The 25,229-nt window shown below is 22.0% G+C and overlaps 1 protein-coding gene across 3 annotated transcripts; it reads left to right on the top strand.

Annotated features, from left to right (window-relative positions):
* The first annotated feature begins 531 nt into the window (after positions 1–531).
* Positions 532–23,330, top strand: LOC129612099 (octopamine receptor beta-2R). Of its 3 annotated transcripts, none has more exons than XM_055525595.1 (7): positions 532–665; positions 14,850–15,641; positions 19,529–19,627; positions 20,417–20,515; positions 20,632–21,020; positions 21,650–21,827; positions 21,895–23,330. In XM_055525595.1, the coding sequence occupies exons 2-7, from the start codon at positions 15,319–15,321 to the stop codon at positions 22,214–22,216; spliced, it is 1,410 nt and encodes a 469-aa protein (XP_055381570.1). In that variant the 5' UTR covers positions 532–665; positions 14,850–15,318; the 3' UTR covers positions 22,217–23,330. The 3 variants fall into 3 exon arrangements, with proteins under 3 accessions (XP_055381570.1, XP_055381571.1, XP_055381569.1); XM_055525596.1 differs by lacking the exon at positions 532–665 and adding an exon at positions 4,335–4,674 and having other exon boundaries at positions 14,815–15,641; positions 20,632–21,014; XM_055525594.1 differs by lacking the exon at positions 532–665 and adding an exon at positions 4,336–4,674 and having other exon boundaries at positions 14,815–15,641.
* Positions 23,331–25,229: the final 1,899 nt, after the last annotated feature.

The following is a 25,229-nucleotide window of genomic DNA, read 5'->3' as shown; positions in this document are numbered from 1 at the left end:
ATTTGGGAGTACAATTTTATATGTTTATACATAGTTAATATATTTTTCCAAATTAAATGCTCAAAAAATGTTGCTTGAAGCTATCCCCTGAAAAGCTTTCCTTTCAATATATTTGTGTATATTTTTTAGTTTATTTTTTTTTTTATTATTGTTTTCTTCTTTTTCTTCTTTTAATTCAGGGATAAAATGTAAAAGTTTTCTATGGTTGATTTTAATAATTCTTGTAATATCCTTTTGCAAGGTCTTCCTTTTCTTTTACATAGAACTACCTCAATATAATAGATGTGGCTATAAAAGAAACCACCGGAAAAGTTTATCACTAATTTATTGCAAAAATATAAATTAAAAAAAAAAAAAACAAAAAAAAAACAAAAATTTCTATATGAAAAATTCTCATATTTATTGTGCTTAAAAATATTTTTTTTTTTTGTTTTTTAATTAGCGTCAATCTAGTTAAATTTCACTTTGCAATTCTATATATAAAAAATTTTGAATTTCTCTTTAGTTCCTTATTTTGTTGATTTTTTTTCAAATTAAATTTATATAGCAAAAAAAAAAAATTAAAAAAGTGAGTTGTTAAACTTAGAGTAATATTCAATAATTAATCAAATAATTAATTAAAGAAATTTTAAATAATTAAAGACAAAAATATTTTTAAGTATAAGGTGGGACCGAAAATAATAATGTGTTTATATATTTTCTTATTTTGCGATTTTGAATAAATTTGAATTTTGAATTTGAAAAATTAATGAATATCAAAACAATTTGTAATTAATTTAAATTTACATACATATATATATATATATATATATATGTATGTAAATATAATATATATATATATATATATATATATATATATATATATATATATACATAAATATTATTGGTTTTAACTTTTAATTCAAAAAATTTCTCTTAAATTATATTTTAATTTAATTATTTCCAATAATTTTTTTTGCAATTCGACCAGTTTTAAAAAAAAATTTACTGTTGAAAAAAATTTATTAAAATAATTAAATTTAAAAATCTTAATCTTTTTTTTTTATTTAATTTAATTTTTTATGTTATTATTTTTATGATAATTGTAATCAAACTTTATTTAATCTGTGCAAACATTTATACTGAATTGATATTTAATATAAGTAAGTATTTTTATATATTTAAAAAACTTAAAAAAAATTCAAATTTAAACATTTACACAAACATATTACACTGTCCACGTAAATATATATATATATATATATATTTATATATGTATATATTTATATGTTTAAAAATAAACCGGGACATTGACTTGATTTAATTAAGCTTCACTTACACACTATATATATATATATATATATATATAGAAAAATTATATTTTTGTTTAAAACTCTTATTGAAAGAATAAGATATATAAAATAAACGTAAGTATATAATACATATATAATTTATATGCATATGCCTTAAGAAATTTCTCTTCTCTTCATTTAGAATATATATATATATATATATATATATATATACTAAATATTTTATTTAATAAATTGGACAATTGCCATTTTCATTTGATAATTATTATTATTATTTGAAAGACAACAAAATTTATTAAAATTATTATTTTATACAATATAAAGACGTGATTCTGTTATTAATAATAATAATAATAATAATAATAATAATGTAAATAAAAATCCTGTATGTAGGAATATGTAATTGATATCAGTTCATTGATGTCTCAATTATACCTTCAAGCTTCGAAATAAAAACAAAATATGTAGCTATAATGAGTTTTTATTTAAAAAAATTTTTTTTCCTCTAATTTTATATATATGTATATATGTATACGCATTATTATGTACTTTCCCGCCAGTCAACGTACATAAATAAAAGCAAAATTGACATTATTGTTGATGATATTTTTTGGCCTCAACAATAATAATTTTTTTAATTAAATAATTTTTTCTATATGAATATTAAATTATGTATAATTGTATAATTATTATTTTCTCTTTTTATTTGTGTGGGATTTATTTTTGTTTTGTTGTAATTTACTTACGTTATAACTTTATATCATAATATTATATGTAGTAATTTTTAGTCTATGAGTAAGTTCCTAATAAAAAGTGTTACCAAATAGTTTATTTAAATTACAAAATTTTGTTAGTTTTATTGCTTAAATTAAATTTCATATTGATTGAATAAATTATTATTTCAAATAATTTTGCATACTTTTAGGTTTTTTTTTTTAATGAAAATTTAGTGAAATTGTATAATGAATTTAAAATTTATGGTGAATTAAAACAGCGGAATCAATATGGGTTAGGGCCCGGAAAGAGATGCAATTATTAGTTTTTCAGCTTAAATATGTTTATATTTAAGCGTATGATCACATGCAATTAAGCAATCAAACAGTTTGTAATTAATTTGCGGAAATTCATTGCAGTTTTTTGTTGACGCACTCGATTTGAATTGACGCAATAGTTTAGTTGTTTAGATGTGTGCATAATAATTGTTTTACAGTCAAGTTGTAATTGTAAAACTAAAAATTGCATGTCTACCTGAACCCTTAAGATTTTCATACTCTTCTAATTTATAGTTCTTACTCTAATTCTTAAATGATTTTTCACATTTTGACAAAACTTTTAATTTAAAAGATTCACTAATTTTTTAATGAATTTACAGAATTTGATTTTTCAGAATTTATTTAATATTTATCGATATTTTTTTTTTTAAACATACCAATATTTCAAATTCAGATATTATAGATTATTAAATGAAAATGTACTTTATCAATATCCTTTAATAATATGAAAGCCTTAAATTTGCAAAAATTAACTTATCAGACTTATATTTTGATTTTTTTTTTTTACTTTTCTTTTTTATTTTGTTATATTCAATCAATGATGTAGAATTTGTGATAATTAGATTTTATATAGAAATTTTATTTCTTCATATATATACTCATGAGAATAATAATATATATTATACTTGATATCAATATTCAAAGAAGGTTTCTTATAATATTATGATAAAATAAAATAAAAAAATTTTTTATTTAAAAATAAATATATACATATATATATATTTATGTACGTTTCTATACCTAACTATATCTACCTACCTACATATATATTGTAAATATAATGCAATTTGCCTTATAGTCCTCTGAATTTTGTTCCCATCAAGTTTTGAGATTTTTACTCAGTAATTTTTATACAAATACAATTACAAATGTTATATTAATGTAAAGTGTGTGTGTGGTGTCAAGCACAATTTCTCTCAATTTTTTTTTTTATTTTTATATTTTCTTTTTTTTTTTTTGTTGAAATTTGTGCTTTTGAGCTTCTTGTACCAGAAAAATTTTCCCAGTTTTTCACGAGATTTCAATGCTATATTATGTCACGAAATCTGTCCGGTATTTCATATTAAAAAAAAAAATTATATTATTATAAGTATATATATAAATTTACAGTTATGTTGTGAATTAAGAAATAATATATATATATATATATATAGATAATATTTGAAAAGAAAAGAAAAATAAAAAAATTTTAAAATAATTTTTTTTTCTTCTTCTTCTTTTTCCTCTTTGTTTTTCTTATTCTTGTATATGTTCTTTTTAAATTCTTATATTTATAAAAACGCGTGTCAATTTTTTATCAAATATATTATTATTTTATTATAAATTTTTTTATTTTAAATTTTCATTTATTTTGAGTAAAAAAAATTCTTTTCATACATAAATTCAATTATATATATATATATATATATATCAAATAATAATTTAATATAATTAACTGCATATGTATATATACGTGTATAATAAATAGTCAACATTTATAATACTGAAGGAAATAAGAAAATAATAATAACAACAACAACAAAAATACAAATAATGCTGGATTATCTATAAATCTAAATCTAAAAGTGTACATAATATAATTGCATTAATAATTATTAATATATTCATCGTGCGGTTATAATAATGAGAAAATTTTATTTTTTTTTTTGTTATTAAAATAAAATTTTGTTAAATATATTAAATATAAATAAATTTATATACTTATAATATATAAAATATTCAAAAATATAAAATGCCTATATATCATATATACAAATAATCTGATTGTGAATTAAAATTAATTAGTAATTTAAGAAAGAAAAAAAAACAAAACAAAAAATATATATAATAGACATTTTAATATTCAGCCTAAGTATATATATCTATATAAAAGTGAATTAAAGGAAAAAAGAAAAAAATTTAGCAAGGATAATTTCAGTAAAGGAAAAATTTTATCATATACTCATACATATATATATATATATACCTAAATAGGTCTTGTGTTTTTCTTGCTTTTCCTGATTTAGCAAATTATATATATTAAATAAATAGAATAATATAATATATATAAAAAACAAATTTTTGTTATATTCTTATAAAAAAAATGAAATTCCTTTTCAATTATCGTGTTAAATTATAATTTACATTCAATTTTATATCAAAACGCATATATATCGTAAATATATATATTCTATATATATGTATACGTATAATTTTTACTTATCGCATTGCATTAAAGCTTATAAACTATAAGTATAATACATAAAGAAAACTGTCAGGAGGAGGATGGATGTTTACATTATTAAGAATTGTCTTGATAAAATATAATTTTTTTTTTTGTTGTTTATTACGTAAGTACATTTTTCAACTAAATTTCTTTTATATTTTTCTTGGTTTTTTTTCTTGTATTTTTTGTTTTGGAAATATTATGTTTTTTGTTTTGTTGTCTTGTTTATTGTTATATTATTACAAGTACATAATAATTATTGTTATAATGTTTAAGAAGGGAATATTATTTTTTTTCTTTATTTTTTTATTAATGCAAAATATTTTAACAAAAGTTATATAGGAAAATTGAAATATTTATTAACATTATTTTGTAATAATAATAATAATAATAATATTATGCACTATATATATATATATATGTATATTTTAATGGTTTTAAAACCTATTTTAATATAATGCATATTAAATGTAAATATACATGGATATATATAATATATATACATGGATATATCACATATATTATATGATAGATTATAAAAAATTCAATAATAATTTTCTTAAGGGATATTCTAAAAATGCTTAACAATTTTTATTAAACACATTTTTATGTTTCAACATACACACATACTTATCATGTACATATGTATATACTAACATAATGTTGGATTATGTCTACAACTCAAAGCAATACTGAAATAATGCTTAATATAATTCAAAATTTGAATAATTTAGAAAAAAAATTAAAATTGTGAATTTATAATATTTTAATATATTCAAAGAAAATATTATCATACCCTTTTTAAAATTTCAAGAATATGCATAAATTCAACTATTTTAACATTATAGCAGCCGAATTTAATATTATCTATTTAATATCGTATATTATTTATTATTTTTTTTTTATATGGCCTTCATAACCCTTGATAGGTTTTTATCAGACCCTATGATACACATTTTAAATTTTTATAATATATTATATACAATATTTTCATATATATAGAAAATTTCTCAATAATATATAAATTTAATTGCAATATTTCATTGAATTTGAGCCGACCGATTGGTGAAAAAATTACAAAAAATGAAAAAGAGAACTAAGTACTTAAATTTTAGTGATTAAAATTTAGAAAATTTTCAATTTAGAAGAGTGGCAGAGTTATTTTGGATTTTTAAAATTTACATTTTATTATTGCTGATGACACATAATACAATAACAATAATATATTTTATTTTAAGGATTTTCTTAAAGTACATATATATACATAAGTATAGTAATAATGAGAAAATTATACCATATTATCAAATATTAAAAACTTTAAAATTTCTTTTTCAAATATGCTTTAATTTTTGTATAAAATACAAAGAATAATTTTATAAAGGATATTTTATTATGGGATAATCTCAATGTTTCTCATAATCCATATTATTCATAGTGTGTATTATGATCTTAAGAAAATATAAATTTAAAATTATAATTGAATCTTTGTTATATGTAAATTTTAAATATAAAAAATAAGCATAAAAATATATGTATATTTATTTATGTATATTACTGGGTTTTATAAAAGTTTGATTGTTTTATATTTGAGTGTAAAAAAAAAATATAATTTGAAAAAGAAATAAGAAACAAACAAATAAACAAACTTTGTGTATACATATTTATTACATATAATTTACATATTATAAATATTTGAATTGTTAATTTACAGTACATATATATATACATAATATTAAAAGTTAAATAAAAAAGAGCATATATAGAATTTAATTTTTTAACAAAATTTTTAATTTATTAAAGAATAACTTCTTTTGTTTACATATTCGTTCTTCATATTATATACCAGTATATTATATATATATATATAATATACATACTGCATATATGCAGTATGTGCAGTATGTACATATACTGCAATAATTTTATTTGAAACAGAAATCAGAATCTGCGATATAGTGTTGCGATATTTAGATTTTTGAATTTCACATAAAATACAATATTATTTTAATCTAGATTCTCGCACAAATAATTTAAAAATTCTCATAAATATTCCCATACTCATATGAAACGCCAAAAGCACATGACAAAACTCGATAATATAACAATAAAATGACATGCGACATATATAAATTATAAAGTTATTAAATATTTTCAAATAAAATATATCATGCGGAGCCCTTCCAAATTTTGTTTTGTAGCTTCTTTAATTCGAAATATTTGATAATATTTGCGCTCAGTAATGTGAACTATGACAGAATTATGAGTTACAAAACTGCCTTGATATTTCTTTTAATAAAATAAACCCATACATACCATATTTGATATGGTATGTATACAAATATGGAATTTGTATAATACATAAAGATATCATACAAATTCCTTCTTCATAACTTTAATAATTTTAATTTAATAATAATTTTTCATATTTAAATTTTTTAATAAAAAGAACAAAAAAAAAAAGAAGAAAAATATTAAAAATTTTTTATATAAATACGCTAAAATAATGCCGAAATATGAAGAAAAAATTTTTTTAATAAGTGAATATGCACTCATTTTAATAAAAATAAAAATATTTTGTCCGTTTTGCGTAGACGGCCACAGTTTTATGACAATTTCGATATAAAAAAAAAACTACGTTTAAAAATTATAAAAATAGAAATAAGAAATATCGTATATATGTATACATACATACATTTGTGTATGATGGGATATATATATATATATATATATATATATATATATATATATATATATATATATATATATATATATGTATATACATTTTTTGTTTTTTTGCCAAATTAAAAAGTAAGTTGACAAACTAAGAATGTCTATAAACATATAATATGCTAGTTTGGTATATATGTACATACATATATATATATATTAATTATGTATATAATACTGTACATATTGAGAGTTTTGCTATGGTAAGCAGAACGGCAGGCGGGTATATTATAAAAAAGTGAAGCTTTACATTTTTGTGTTTTTATTTTTTAAAGAATTTTTTATTTTCAATTTAAATAATATTGTGTGTTCCATCGAAGACAAACAAACAGATAAACAGAACAACACACGAAGAAAATGAAAAAAACATAATTTTAGAAAATATTTCTACATAATATATATGCATACATACATACTTATATTTTACTTAATTTGAAAAATAATTTATTAATAAAACATGCGATTATACAAAATTATAAAAAAAAAATTACTAACTATCTCGTATATCTACTAAATTTTTTAGGAAAACTTTGATTTACTTTTTTTTTTTGATAAAATTTTTTATATTTAAATTTTAATATTTTTTTTTGTTACCTAAATTCTATTTTAGAAATTAACTAAAATATATTTTTAATATATATAAATATTATTATTAAAAATTTTTAAAATATGATAACAGAAAAATAATTTTTGTTTAAAAACTGGAAAGGAAAATTTTAAAATCAAAATTTTTAAAATATTTTCCAGAAAAAATTGTACTCTGTTTGTTCGTCCTTAAATAGAACTATAACAATATTAATTTTTGCTTTAGTCTCAATTGAATACCGCAGGATATCTTAAATTGAGAGAGACTTTTTTTTGTTGAATTTTTCAAATCGCAACTATGGCAAGAACCAGTCCCAGTAGGACAATCTTCCTCATTTTCTTTACTGATCTGCATGCAGTATATATATGTCTCTGGGCCAAATTTTAATTTTAACTCTTTAAATTTTTGCATCACACCAACAGTTTTTTAAAACTGCTTCGCCAGAACGTAGGACCTTGGAGAACCGACTTCAAAAACGTTGTTGAACAAAAGTTGTAGAGATTTCGGAGAACTTTTTAATGTACAATATAATATGTTTTTAGAACTTTTTAACACTATACCAGTATCTTGCACGATGACTACCCTCGAATCACACTTGTTCATTTTCAATTGATTTATATTTCTCCAAGTATATAAATCTAAGACAATTTTACAAATCTATACTCTTTAGCTCTTTACATTCTCAAATGAGCTCTTCAGCAATGAATTCACAACGGGTATAAAAAATGGCATAGAACTACAGGTATAAAAATTAAGTGTAAAATACTAAAACTGTTAGAAAAAAATATTTTCTACCCTGCTCCTCTTCTAAGTTATTTCTATTTAAAATTAGCAAAATTCGCATTTGAAACATAAAAAAAAAATATTATGATGACAATGTTTTCACTTGTTCAAGGGAAATATGCTATTTTACAAATCATTATGATTTGATCTCAATTTATTTTCTTGTATTTATGTATTAATATATTGCTATAAGTTGTAATACTAGTAGGAGAAGGAGGAAAGTATACAATATGTAGGAATGCATGTTAATCATAGGAAAAAAACGTAAACATAAGTTTTTGATGCTTAAACATCTTAACTTTAATAGAAAAGATGAAACTTTTACATACTTACATATACACACATAAATATTATTCAATTTTAAAAACAATAAAAAGCAAATGTTTTTCTAAAACTTACTATGTATAAAAGTACATAAAAATTAAAATAAAAAAAAAATGAGAAGAACATTCATTTAAGTAGTACGCCCTACTACTATAAATGTACATTATTTCTTATATTATAAGATCGCGAAAATTGTTCAATTTTTTAATTTGCTTAATAGATCTTATAAGTCATATTCAAGAATTAAGGTCATATACTATATAAAACTAAGCCAAGCCACAGACCGAGCAACATCAAAATATTGTATAAAAAAAATATTTAAGTGTACCTCTCTGTATATATACACACACAGTATATACACACTATATATGCGAATGTTTCAAACTTAAGTATATTCATATATACATACATATATAAATTAATATATGTAAGTACCGCGATTTGTAATATTATATATATATATATATTGTACTCATATATTATTACGGAAATAAACAATGCATTAATTTTTTATTGGATTTCCGTTTATATTCTCATAACTAACATAGAATTTTACATATATATGTAAAGTCTACGACAATAAGTTTTAATTTTTGTTTTTTTATATAGAATTAGAAGATTTTCATAAGATGTATGATTTGCCATGATAAATTTACAGAACAGAAAATAAAAATAAAATAATAGGAACAAAAAAAAAATTACTTTAATTCAGAAACAAAAAAAAACATTTTGTGTAAAACCAACAAATATTTTACCTTACATACTCGTACATGCAAGTTAAGTAGGTATACAATAATATAAAAGCTCGCATGGTATAAATTTTTTGGCTCAACGAAAAATCATGTATGTGTGGATGTATGTCCGTATTCTCATTATTATTATAAACTTTTATAAATGAGAAAAAATATTTTTATATTTTTATTATTATTTTGATCTCTTTTCTTTATTTTTTTTATTTTGTCTTCTTTCTGCATTGTGGACAATCTGCATTTTTTGTATATATAATTATAATGAAATATTTAGAAGAAATGTAATACATTTTAATTGCCTCATATACAACATATTTGTATTTTATAAATTTAATTATAGGGAAAATTTAGATTTAGAATAAAATGAGAAAAAAATAGCAAAAGAAAAACAAACATAATCTAAAAATGTTGGCGAATGTTAAGTTCATGGTTTGTGTTTATACATAGTAGGTTATATATACATATACATACGTATACTTACATGTATATATTTTGTTGTTGATTAATTACAATTAAAATTTCAATTTGACAAAAAATTCTTAATAAAATTTTTTAGTTCATATTTTACAATATGAAAAATGGATATTAAACAAATCATAAATACATGTGATATGTATATAAATACAGGGTGATTTAGAAAAGTAGACAACAACAAATAGAATTCGTACCATAAAGGATTTTTTGACGTTGAGGACTTAAATTAAAGCTCAAGCAGTTGAGAAAAATTCTGTAAAAAAAATTTTAAAATTTCAAAAAATTTTGTACGAAATTATCGGGATAAAGAAACCTAAAAAAATAAAGATAGGGAAAAATTTAAGGTTTTCTAAAGTTCTAATGCATGGTGTAACGTGTTGATTTTAAGCCCTTTCAAAAACTGTTTGTTTGAAGCTTCTATTTTTTTCGGAACGGAAAATTTAAGCAAAAAAACTTGAATAAGTGGAAAATTCGTGAAAGTTTCTTGAAATCCTTGTAACTCGAAAATCCTCGAGATTTTGCATCTACTCCAGAATAAAAGTTTTATCCATTTTTGTATCTCTCGCCAATTGCATATGTTGTTGTACAACTTTTTTGAATCACTCTGTATACGTAATTTTTTAAATAAACCTGTTTATATGTATTTAATAATAATTAATAATTTTAATTACATAAATATATTGAGAACACAAAAAATTATTCTCATATAAGATTTTAATTTCAATATTATACTCACATACTTAATATACTAACAACTTAATAAACGAATTTTACCTGATTTTTACATATACCCTACCAATGAATGAGGAAATCAATTATAAGAATATTATTTAACTTCCAGGTATATTTACTCTGTTATTTGCTGTGTATATTTATATATTGCGGCGGATCTACCATGTAGAATGCAAAAAGTATTTGAAAAGGGCACGTGAAAATAGGGCCCCCATTGAAAACCTAAAAAAAGAAAAAAATTCTTAAAATTAAAAATATTTTCCAACTTTTTCCAGTACGTGTTTTCAAAACACTTTGTTCTTTCTATTTACACATATTGGAAACTGCGTAGGACGCCGAAAAGGACAGAAACGGAACTGTTTATTTAGGGACTTGTGATATGTTTTTGATTCGTTTAATATAATTTAAAAAAAAAACGAAAAAACTCAATTGAATTACACACATACTTAATTTATATCAAATAATTTATACATCATGTAAAAAAATTCGTTCTAGGTTATATTTCTGACATGTTTAAATTGCCTTATATTTTTTACGAAGATTGTGAATAAATTGAAACAAAAAATGCTTTAAAAATTCCATAAATTTTGAGAGAGAAAGAGGTAGAGTTCTACAATTTCCCAAAAAAAAAAAATTAAATATTAAAATATGAGAAGAGCCTATATAGGAATTTGAATTTTAAATGAGTTTGTATTTAATCGGGCACGTATTTTATATTTTTTACTATCCTTTTATAGCAAACTTGCATTTCTATAAGTGTATAAGGAGAATTTTAAAATAAAAACCTTTTTGTAAAAATTCTTTATCTCAATTATTGATAACGAATAAATCTTTCTTAAATAATGTTAATATGAGTGTAATTTTTTTAAGTTAAAGATTAAATGTTTTATACATATATCATTTACATAATGAGTCATTATATGAATATCGATTAATTTACGATATCGATTAAACATTTTTTCTGTAATTTTCATAAAACTTGATTAAAGAAAAAGTGTTTACATACAATTATTTATTCCTTTAATATTATACATCCATCGTATACATATTTTAAAATTACAGAGCATTAATTCAGAAAAATTATTTTGAGCCGGCTTTTTAAATACATAAGGTACATTAAGGTACATCCTTAACATAAGGTACCTTACATAAAGTACAATATAAAATTAAATTCTTAAATTCTATTTAAGAAAATCTTTTAACATTTTATTATTATTCAAAAATACTTCATATTCAAATTTTTATCACTTTTCCAAAGAAATCTTATTAGTTTCACTCAGTTCGTTTGACGGTTTCTCCGTGTGCCTGTTTACAAAACTTCTACACCCTTTAAGAAAGCCGTACACCCTTTTTCTGTAGAAGAAAATGTTTTCCTATCTCCCTTTTTTGATGTTCTTCCCTATGTCCTTTTTTGACTATTTACTGCCACTATACCAGTAACATTTTTCAAATTCTGCAAACGGAGAAAAGTTGAGGATGGCTTCTTGGAGAAAAGTTGAGCATGGAAATGACAAATTGGCTGATTTTGTCATTTCCATAATATTAAGAAAAAACTCATGGTCAATAAATGTAATTTATTTTCCATCAATTTCTGTATAAAAGCAATATATCAATATCGTATTGAAGTTTTTAAGCTATCTTGTTCTACCACCTTCTCTTTATATACTCTACGCAGAAAATTCTATAATAAATCTTAAAAACTCCTATATTATGAAAAAAAAAAACAATTTAAGTAAATTTTTAAATATAAAAATTATAACTATGGCAGTATTCTATTTTGTAAAAGAAACTACAAATTTTAACAATGTATCACGTTCCGTATTGTATCTTAAAAAAATTATAATGTCCCGCATTCCGAATTGTATATAAAATGCGTTTTCGAAAGGCAAAGAAAAGCAATTTATAAATCAAACGAGAAAAAAATAGAGTTGACCTTGTCAACTCTGTGATACCCGTACGAATTTGTTATCCTACGTGCGAATAAAGACGCCGTAACTGACTACGGGACAGACTATGACTTTAAGTTACCGTATTACCATATTAATGTATGCAAAATTTCAGTACTATGTGTTTTTCAAAACACTGTGTGTGCCAAACTACTATTGAAGTTATATGGCAGCTACCAGAAAGAGCCAAAAAATTTTAACGAATTTTATCAAGCACATCGGTCCTTTTAATATATTTGCGTGTGTGAAATTTTAATACCACAGCTTTTATAGTTTCTGAGATATAGCCAAATAACTTTTGGAGTTGTACGACAGCTATCAGAAGGAGTCGAGCAATTTCAACGGCTTTTATCAAACACATTGGCACTAATAATATATTCGTTTTTGTGAAATTTCAATACCATAGCTTTTATAGTTTCTGAGATATAGGCAAATAACTTTTGAAGTTGTATGGCAGGTATCAGAAGGAGCCAAGTAATTTCAACGACTTTTATTAGACACATTGGCCCTACTAATATATTCGTTTGTGTGAAATTTCAATACCGCAACTTTTATATTTTCTGAAATATAGCCAAAGAAATTTTGAAGTTGTATGGCAGCTAACCGAATCGGTACGCCGATCATGTCCAATTTAAATAGGGTTCTGGCACTTACTACAATAAATCATTTGTGAAAATTTGGTGAACTTAGCTCAATTAGTTTTTGAGTTATCGTTGGGACGGACGGACGGACAGACAAAGCTAAATCAACTCAGAATTTGACGCTGATCAAAAACATACACTTGAGTCTATATCTAAGACCGTTATTTCTTAGCGTTACAAACGGTAAGGAAAATTTAGTATACCCTTCGAACATACGTTCGCAAGGGTATAAAAATTCAGGATGATTTTTTTAAATTTTTTGACGATAAGTATTACCAATATGGGTTAATTTATATATTGAAAATGTCATAGCATTAATTTTTTACTTTTTGCGTTGATATTTTAGTATTGGAAAATTAATAATAACTGAAAATTGGCATTAAAAATGTCAAAATTAAAAAATCAATATTTCTACCCCGAAACGTGAAATTTTTATTTGACAATGCGCAGTGTCAATTGTACTTATAGACTATTTAAATATTGTTTAAAGGTCGTTTCAGGACTTTGTTTACGATTTTCAAATCATTAGATTTTCAAATTCTGCCTATGTGCTAGATTTCAAAAACTATATTATGCTACATACATATATAAACTATCAAAATATCAGGAACGATCCTTGATTGCTTTTATTTTTAAATTTATATCACATGCCGTTAACAATGTCAAAACTCGATTTAATTCTATATTTTACGCTCTTATTTTATGCTTTTTATAATATTAATTCTATATATAAGTTTTTTGTTATGAAAGTTCTAAAAAATTTTATATTTATTCTACAAGTTTTAAAACCCTAATATACTAACAAAAATAACAAAAATTTTTATGAAAAAAAATACGCCATAAAATGCTATCGTAGTCATTTTTTTATATTGATCTTATATACACGATACACTATAAAATTTTGAAAATATTGGAATTTATAATTTGATTTAAATTTTTCACTACTTGAATATTAATATTGTAGCTACATATATGCTTGTATATGTATATATATATTAGAAAATAAAATATGAGAAAGTAATCTACTCTAAAAATACAATAGAATTGATAAATTATATTTTGAATTTCTTATACTCGTTCTTCTGACACTTTATACTATCAATATTAATAATTCTAATATTTTATATACATTTTTATATATATAAAATATTATAAACGGGTATATGTTTCTATTTAAAATAAACGATTCTATGTGTTCTATTTAAATAAAAAAAAAAATTTATATATATTTAACAATAAATATATTTAAGAACATCAAAAAATTTATATTTGTTATTTTAATATTTGATTTTTTATTTTCAGCATTTTCTCTTTGTTTTTTTTTTGGGCAATGTCAGCATGATGATTTTTTCCTCCAATAGCATGAAGTCATTTTTAACATTCAAGACAAAAAGACATTTGTCCGTTAAGAACGAATACAGAAATAATATTCTTAAATTGATAAAAAATATTAAAGTAGCAGAGAAAAAAAATTATTTTAATAGTTCCAATAAATTAATATGCTTACATTGGTGTTTATTATTTTTAAATTATCAGAAGAATATTGTTAATAAAATTGGCATAACACTGTCAATGTATCAAAAAGATTATCATTAAAATAATCTCTAATATATAAGAAAATAAATAAGAAATTTTTACCATACCAAAGCTACTTACAATATTATATATGTATGTATAGAGAAAAAATTTGAATGAAAGAATAAAAATTTTAAGCTATAATTGAAAAAAAAAAAACAAAACAAAATAAAATAAAGAAATAAAAAAAAAATACCAAATTCATAAAAAAAACTTTCAAGGTCAACAAATATGAATCTTTATAATGAAATATCACATATACAATCAGCTTCATTAATAAATAATATGTCTTCAATTTATGGTTCAACTGGTCCTCCTCCTTCAACTTTAATGAAAGCCAAATCAGTTCTTCTAGATGATATTGTAGCTACAACACCAATTATTAATATAGCTTCGACCAATATTATTGAAACTGAATCAATAACAACAGATTCAGAATGGATTGATACTGCAATATTAATAATAAAATCTATTATTATGGTTTGCATCATAATAGCTGCAATTTTTGGTAATTTATTAGTTATAATATCTGTGATGCGAGTTAGAAAATTAAGGTTGGTAAATTTTTATGATTTAAATTTGTTTTTTTTTATTATTAAGAAAAAACTAATTTTATATACTTAATCACATTCAAATTTTTTTTTTTATTTATATAATCTAAAAATATTTTTGACATTAACAAATCACTCAAAAAGAAAAGATAAAATTATAAGAATAAAAAATAAAAAGAAGCTAAAATAAATCTGGATGTGAGTGTGTGTAATTTTTTCCGTTTGGTTGATTGTTTAATTAAAAAAAAAACATTTTTTTTTTTTTTAATTTTTAATTTTTGCTTTGAGAGAATATTTAAAATTATGATAGTAAATGTTGATTTTTTCATATTTTTTATTGTTTCATAAAAATAAATATAAACGGGGAAAAAAGAAAATTATTTGTCAAAGTAAAATAAAATTAAATGTTCTCCATTTTAGTATAATGTGTACATATATCTATATATAATATAAATTTTGTGTTGAGTATATATAGAATAAAACATGCAGATAGGGTTTAAAAAAATTTCTATGATGAATTCAGTTAATGATTGTAGGGATAAGAAAAGGTTTAAAATTAAAATTTAAATAAATAAATAAGTTTGGGCACAATATACCATTTGGACACCATCTTGTCAATGTGGACACTGTTAAGTTAAAACAAATTGTTTTAATACTCAGCCACATTTTTTTCAAAAGGACCTATAATTTCATAAAATTCGAAATTTTTCTTTGAAAATGAACAATTTTCTGTAAAACCAAAAAAATTATTTTAATATTTCCAAATATCAAAATACTCGTATAAATAACAATTTTCAGATTTTTCTTTAAACGAGAAATATCTTATTATAGTGTGGCATTGCTCAAATTCCAAATGTCAATTAAATGAATATGTTGTATTTGAATATATGTAAGTTTGTTTTAATTTGAATAGAGTCAATTAAGAAATGTTATCTTTAGGTAATTTTGTCACGGTAGGCTCGTTACTTACTTAGTAAACTCAATGGTACAAGTAACTGGTTCATGGTTATTTACAATATCATGCACCAGTACTATTTTTTCCAGCCTATTCTTCATCCAAGGAGTGAATTAGGATAAATTGTACACTCTTCATTGATTAATGGTATTGTCTCAAAAGAATCTTGAAGCGGAATTATTGGTAGTTACAGAGTAAAAAAATTTGGTAGTGTAATTTTACTTAGAAAAATATTTATAATTTAATGAAAAAATTTATAATTTAATTTATGCCAATCTAGTCACATTTTTAAGGCATCCCGCATCTTATCCAATTAATCAAATTGATCAAATTTGAAATTTATATAGAAAATAATTTATTCTATATAAATTTGAAATATTTTAATATTTCAAATAGACCAATACTGAATAACGCTCAAATATAATTATCTCATATGTAACGAAATATTGGCTATATAGAAGAACACTGACGCAACACCAAATTCGGTATTATAGTAACATGAGATGTGAGTTTTTATAACCCTATGTTTTCATACACCTCTAATTGTCTCACTTCTTGAAACGAGTGACAGTTATGGAAACCAGTATCCTAATTTTGAAATACATATTATGATAATTTTCTAATATCGTAAAAATATTATATAGTAAATTTTAATTGTGACCGTTCATTCCAAAATTGCGGTATAAATAATGTAGTTTAATCTAAAATAAAATGAAAACTACAAAAACATATTATTGCAATCAACCTTGATAAGAATATAAATGAAAATTATTAGCAGCTTCAATAAATTCCATAAAATCTTAATTAGAACGAATTAAGAATTATGAGCGATAATACTTGGATAAAATTTTGTTTGAAAGAGTTGTCGTCTTGATCTATATGAATTTAGTAAAATTCAAAAGTAATAAATATTATAATTAATATACAAAAAAAAAGAGTATATAGAATTAAAGAACCGTTGTTAAACAAAAATTTTAGATAAAGAAATTATCTTTCTTATAAGAAATTATATTTCTATCTCTTTCCATTTGTGTTAAAGAACACAAAAATTTAATAAAAATAAGTAGGTATCAAACAAAAATAACTTAAAATGAAATAAAAATAGTTTATTCGCGTCATCTACAAAAACAAAAATATAAATTGTATGGCATATTTTTGGCGAGCTAAACAAAACTGTTCGAATGTTTTTTTACAGTATGGTTACTGTAGTGTGCGATTATTAATTTAGCATTAAAAAACAAATTTATGTATAACATTTAAACGTGCAGATAACTTAAATTCAGATTTAAAAATTTCAAATTTTCAGTTTTATTTGACAAAAAAAATTTTATGGAATTCGAATTTGTAAACTGTCATTTAGTTTTAACTGTCTTAAAAGAGAAATTTTTAATTTGCTTGTCGAACACACTTATGAGCACTACCTATTGGGCAAAATTTTTTGCACTCGTATTACCGTCTCTTTCCTACTCAAAAAATTAAATTTCTGCATCTTTTACTTTTTGTTGTCAATAATAATTTGTATATAGCTAGTATAGACACTTTATAAAATTGAATTCTAATTTATATTTTCTGTACTTGCCGGCAGATTGCTTGTGCTTATAACCGAAAATATTTTTGCTTTTGTTCTGTAGAACAAAAATTTGTGTTTATAAACTAAAATTTTTGTATGAATCTAAAGACTGTTAAAAATTTTTTTTGTTTAAAAAAGTTTTATGTTATTAAGCTAGTTTCAGTAAAGCGTCACAAATAATATGAAGAATTAAAGAAATTATGTATTGGGAAAATATTTTGTGCATATAAAGAAATTTTCCTTATGAGCATTTTGTAATTAAGCGTATTTGACTGTATACAACAAAAATAATATATATAAAAAAAAGAAGATGTCAAACTTAATAATTTCACTTTTAAACGCATACATAATTTCTAAAATTCTAGAATATGAAGGATAGTAACTATTTAAAATCATTATGTCATAATAGAATTTTAAAACACAGTATTTACCAAAAATTTATTCCGGTAGGTGCTTATATTTATTTTTTTAATGAAAGGAAATTACAAACGTGAAAGCTGTAAAATTTAAATTTACTGATTTCAGTTTTTTCTCTTACTTCCTAAATTTTTAACAGAATTTCCATAAATGTTAACGTTACATTTACAAAATTACTTTGAGGTAGATTTTTGTGTTATGTAAAAAATCAAAAAACCCACCAAATCACTCAATGTAGAAATTAAGATCAACTACCAATTATTGTAAGAAATGGCTCAACATGGCAAAAAAACTGTTATATAATATGGCAAAAAAACTGTTATATTATTTAAATATTTCTTATAATTTCTTGAAACTTCACTCTTTGGCAGCTCTCTTTTAACTAATATACAAAATTAATATGTATATATAAATATATATGTATGCTGAAATGGTATTTTTATATTTGGCATGAAAATTTTCAAAAGCATCAAAAAATATATTTATAAAAGGTTTTTTTAATTTTCCCACTAACAACAAAAATACAATATTAATATTTAAATTTCTGAAATTATTGATTGATCTTATAATTTTACAACTTAATTGATATGTTAAAATTTATAAAAACTTAATGACAAAGAGAAGTGTAAATAAAATTTGATTGATTTTAATTGATATGATGGGCTTAAATCATTTACATACATATATATAAAGAGAATTGTTATATCAATGTTTCTACAATGAAATCATTGGCATTGATATGGTGTAATTTTTACTATGTAAATTTATAGGAAATTTCTGAAAAAAAAACGAAAGAGAATAATTTATTTAACAATTATAATTAAATTGTGTGTATATATATATATATATCTATTGTTAATATATATACATGTATTGTTTGTAATATAACTATACTTATCAATATTTTTTTTTTTATTTTTTACTTTGTTTCCTTTTTCCTTTTTTTAGAGTTATTACAAATTATTTTGTAGTTTCATTAGCAATGGCTGATATAATGGTTGCAATAATGGCTATGACATTTAATTTTAGTGTCCAAGTAACCGGCAGGTAAATAATTAAAATAATTATGTATATATATATATAAAAACTAATTTATATTAATATCATTTAAATATACCTACATTGGTTTTAATTATGTTTTAATAACCGAAATAAAATAAAAACGAATTTTAAAATGGCAAATTAGTACCTAATTTTTATATAGACTTTTATCTAATGATCATTAATTATCAAAAATAGCAACTGAATTAAGAAATAAGAAGTGAATTCGCTACTTACTAAGTATGTATTTAAGCGAAGAATGGAATAAATAAAAATTCAATCTTTGATTGAAATGAAGTCAAATTTAATGGTCTAAAATTTTGATATCCCGAATTTCAAATAGTATTATTGAATATTATATTGTACGGCAAATAATAGTAAAAAATAGAAAAAACGAAATAGCATTAATATTACAATTTACATCATCCTTAAAATTAATGCCAGATTATGGTTGCAATATGATTGACGCTATTATTCTCGGTATATTATTCCTATATGCACTCCTATAGTGAAATTTAAATATCTTACATTATTGCGTTTAAAGCTTGCAACGTATATATTAAGCCATAATCAACTTTTAGATGCATAATGTAGCTAGATATAAAAAACTTTTAATCTTTTATATCTAAAATTTCTCATGATTGTCTAGCATTTCCTTTTTCCAATATAAACGTATATTAAAATAAAAAATAATAATTAATTTTCCATAATATAATAAATTAATAAATTAGAATACTGAAAACAAAAAAAAATATTTATCTTAAATCAAAAAAAAATTAAATGCAATTTTTTTAGATGGTTGTTCAGTCCTTTTTTATGTGATTTATGGAATAGTTTAGATGTATACTTCTCTACAGCAAGTATACTTCATTTATGCTGCATATCTGTTGACAGGTATTTCTTATGTAATACAATTCCTTTATTAAATATTAACAAAATTTTTAATAAAATTCTATTATCAAAAACAATTATCAATTTTATTTTTTAATTTTTTTTTATTTTATTTTTAGATATTATGCCATTGTAAAACCATTAAAATATCCAATAAATATGACAAAAACTGTTGTTGCAGCATTAATTCTAAATACATGGATTTCACCAGCTCTATTATCATTTGTACCAATATTTGCTGGTTGGTACACAACAGAAGCACATAAAATTTTTGTTATTGAAAATCCAGATAAATGTGAATTTGTAGTTAACAAAGTATATGCTGTTGTATCTAGTTCAATTTCTTTTTGGATACCTTGTACCATAATGATTTTCACTTATTATGCAATATTTAAAGAAGCAAATCGTCAAGAAAAACAATTGGCAATGAGACAAGGAAATGCAATGTTAATGCATCGGCATTCAACAAGTGGAACTGGTGTTGGTAGTATTGGAACCAACGGTAAGGGTAAGATTAACGCGATTTATATATGTCTTTATGTTTTTTTTTATTAATTTTGGGTATTAAAATATAATTTAAAAAAAAATATTGTTTTTAAAATTTCATTTTATATGTATATAAATTTTGTTAAAAATTGTTACATACAATTGCAAATGTATAAAAGAATCATTAAGTTGTTAAACGAAATCCGATTATACACAAAATCAGAAAGCTCTTCTTCTTTTATACAATATCAAAATAATTTTTTTTTGTATACAGTATAATGTATAAATAATGTAGTAGTTTTCAGCTTGCTCAAAAAAATTTGGTTCTAGAAATACAAGCACATATTCCAAAATTCAAAATATAATATAAAAATTCTTTAATTGTCCCTAAAAGTATGCAACATTCATTTAGAAAGCTAAAATCAAAACAAATTTCTAGTTATAATAATGATTTGCTAATAAATTATAAGAATCGAGAAAAGTAAAATACATAAATGTATGTAATTAACTTCATATAACAATTAATTCTATATGAAATCAGAAATAAATTTCAAACACATTATCAAATTAACAAAAATATTTTAACAAATGTAATATGTTTTATTGACATTGGAAATTAATTCGTAATCACATTCTTTATATAATTTAAAGGTGAAGCCCTTAGTGGATCAGGCTCCTCGAAAACACTTACTCTACATGAAATAGAATCAGAACATACTCCTACTAAGGATAAGCACCTAATCAAAATGAAACGAGAACATAAGGCTGCAAGGACGTTAGGAATTATTATGGGAACATTTATATTATGCTGGTTACCCTTCTTTTTATGGTAAGAAACAATTTCAAATAGATATAGATATATAACATATATTAAATTTCAAATATTTTATTTTTAGGTATGTTATTACAACACTTTGTGGTGATTCATGTCCATGCCCAGATGTTGTTGTAGCCGTCCTTTTTTGGATTGGTTATTTCAATTCTACTTTAAATCCTCTCATATATGCTTACTTTAATAGAGATTTCCGTGAAGCTTTTCGTAGTACTCTAAATTGTATATTTTGTTCTTGGAGACATAATCATCGTCTATCATTAGATTTAGATATCCGACGAACAAGTTTGCGTTATGACAATCGAGCCAAAAGTGTTTATTCGGAGAGCTATTTAAATTCCTCTCATCCACAACCAAGAACAAGTCAGCTGGCTGAAAGTTTATAATAAAGAAAATAAATATAATATATATATATATATATACATATATAGTTAATGTGAAAAAAAAACAAACACTATATATGTATATAAAAGATGTAATGTATCAAAATAATGTAGTTTATATATAAAATTATTATAATATTATTCGACCAAATTGCTAGCAATTATTATTAAGAGAATAAAAGATTGTATCAAAACACCACACAAAAAAAAATTTTAGGGAAAGTATATGTAGAATGAATTAAAAATTAATTACATTATTACAATAACTAAAAAAAAATATGACGATAATAAATAAGAATGAAATTAAAACAAAAAAAAAATAATATAGTTGTAGTAATTATAAGTAAATAATAAAATATTATAGATAATATTATTAATAAATATAATTATAAGATAAATTCATTGTTATTATTAAGTTAAAATCATTTTAGAAGTAAAGCTTTATTTTAAAATATTAAAAAAAAATTAGATTTAAATATAATAAAAAAAATATTAAACAACCCCAATAATTATCAAAAAAGAAAACCTATAATTTATTGAAAAAAAAATTAAACATCTTTTAATTAAAACTGTTAAAATATTATTTAAATTGTATATTTTAAAAATAATTGACACATCGATTACTTACTAAATCTATAATTAATTCGTCGCATCGAAAAAAAAAAATAGAAAACCGATTTTTGAAATAAAATTAATTTAAAAATAAGTAGCTACCACCGCCCTCTCTCTCCACTCCAACATCCATACAGTCGCATAATACCATATTAATATAGTAGAACCATAGAATACCATTAATATATCATTTTCTTATATTATGCATTGATGCTTAATTTATTTTCGACTACAGAATTCCCTACAGAAGGAATTTTAAACAAGTTTTAAACAAAAATCAATTTAAATCAACTTCAAAATGTGAATAGTTCTCAGAAAAGCCAAAAATTTAATTGTGTTATATATTGAGTTAACTTAAACTTTAAGATGAGCAACATATAAGCAATAAATTTTAATTTTTTTCCTAAATTCAACAGTAACAAAATATCGTATAAGCAATGAATAACACATGAATATTAAGATTGATAATTGTTTCTTTTATGTATTAAATTTTCAGATTCGAAGATTTGTACAACTGAAGTAACACCGCATATAAGGAACTAATGTGCCCCTTCTACCCTCTTGGGTAACGGAAAATATGCTAAGTTACCTATGTATTTCTAATTGTTACCTATACATCTCTTATCTTTCATATCAATTGGTTTAAGTTAAGCTCAATTCAATATATTTTAAGCATCAAATCAGGCGTAATATGCATAATATACATTCTTATTATACAATACTAAAAATGTTAGGCCTAAAATTCTTGGCTACTATATATATATACATATATACATATAACTATACTTTAAAGCAATAATAAATGTCAGTGAGTTTTTCTTTTTTATTTTAAAAATACAGAAAAAATTGTAATATTTGTTGTTGTCAAAGAAAATTTACATAACCTACATATATGGGTTATGTGCACACCAATTTTGTTATATAAATATACTGTAATAATAAATAAAATATTATTTATATGTATATATAATAATTAGGTATTTAATATTATTTTTCTTAAAAAAGAAAACAATTTTAAAAAGAAAAGTTAACTAAAATATTTGTTACCAAAATGTTATAAAAATATTAATAGTTTCCACTTTGATTTTACACTTGCATACATATTTATATATATATGTACATATACAATATAAAATTTGAGTGAAAAATATGTATAAATTTAGAACAAAAAATTCACTAAAAAATTCAAGACGGATAATATATCTACTGCAAAAAAGGAATAATCGCTTATTGTAAAAATAGAACCAAAAAGGTGAACTAAAACGGCGGACGATATTCATTGTAAAACGAGAACAACAGCGAAGCGAACAGCGGAGAGACAGATAATGTCAAAAAAAAAACTGCAAGCGGCAAAATAGAAATTCAAACTATTTTACCGCTAGGTGGTTAAATCCGCGACGATTACTTCGCTTGATTTTAAGCGGTCGCATTGAAATGCGTGTATTCTATATGAATTCTGACATTTCGCCGTGGGAAATCGTTTTCTCTTATAATACTGCTTATATCAATTTAATTACTGCTTATTTTCACATGAGGAAAAACAAAAATTTTCATTAGGGCAAAGCTAAAAAGTTGTTATTTGAATTGAGGATTTTACTTCTACGAGTATATAAAGATAGCAGTTTCCTCTTATTTTTGTAAATTTTTTACAAAATTTAAGCCTGTAACAAATTTTAGACGTTAAAGTTTATTATTTAGATTTTTACTTCAAATTTTATATTTTTACAATTATGTTAAAGGCCTAAGTAATAATTGTTTATTATTCCATGGAGTATGTAAGAAGATTTCAAATAAAATTTAATTTTGCAATAAACGCAATTGAAAATATTTAGCAATTTGCAATTTTGCAATTGAAAATACTTAGCGATAAATTTATTATCACTACGTTTATGTTATTCCTTTTTAGTAATTTACGGTCATCCAATGTATTGTTTCATTCATTTCAAACTTTGCCGATTATCGAATTTTCTAATAACTTATATATGTATGTTCAGTAGCTTATTAAGTAGTGTAAACGATGAGTACACAAAAACTTTTTTTGGAAAAAAAAATTTGAATATCTAATTTTTTGCTAAGGTCGACTCTTTAGAGATTATTTCTTTTTGCAATAGAACTATATGACCCGAATTTTGGTCAAATTATGACAAATTATTTTGTACATAGTCTCTATAATATATGTATATGTATGTGGAAATATTATTTTCTTTCTTTCAAACTAAATTTTTTCCCTGCTAACTTTATAAATTTAATTTTCTTCTTTGTTTAAAAATATAGAAAAAGATACAGATAAACTAGATTGACAGTATAGTAAAATAAGAAAATTTTTTATTTTATTTGATTATTATATTCTCATTGCATAATAATAAAAGTAAAAATTGCAGATAAATATTAAAATTATTTTACC

Source organism: Condylostylus longicornis, unplaced genomic scaffold, assembly GCF_029603195.1.
Source record: "Condylostylus longicornis isolate FDR11 unplaced genomic scaffold, ASM2960319v2 ptg000055l, whole genome shotgun sequence".
NCBI lineage: Eukaryota > Metazoa > Arthropoda > Insecta > Diptera > Dolichopodidae > Condylostylus > Condylostylus longicornis.
Note: the sequence above shows the minus strand (reverse complement) of the source record. Positions and strands in the feature narration are given on the sequence as shown.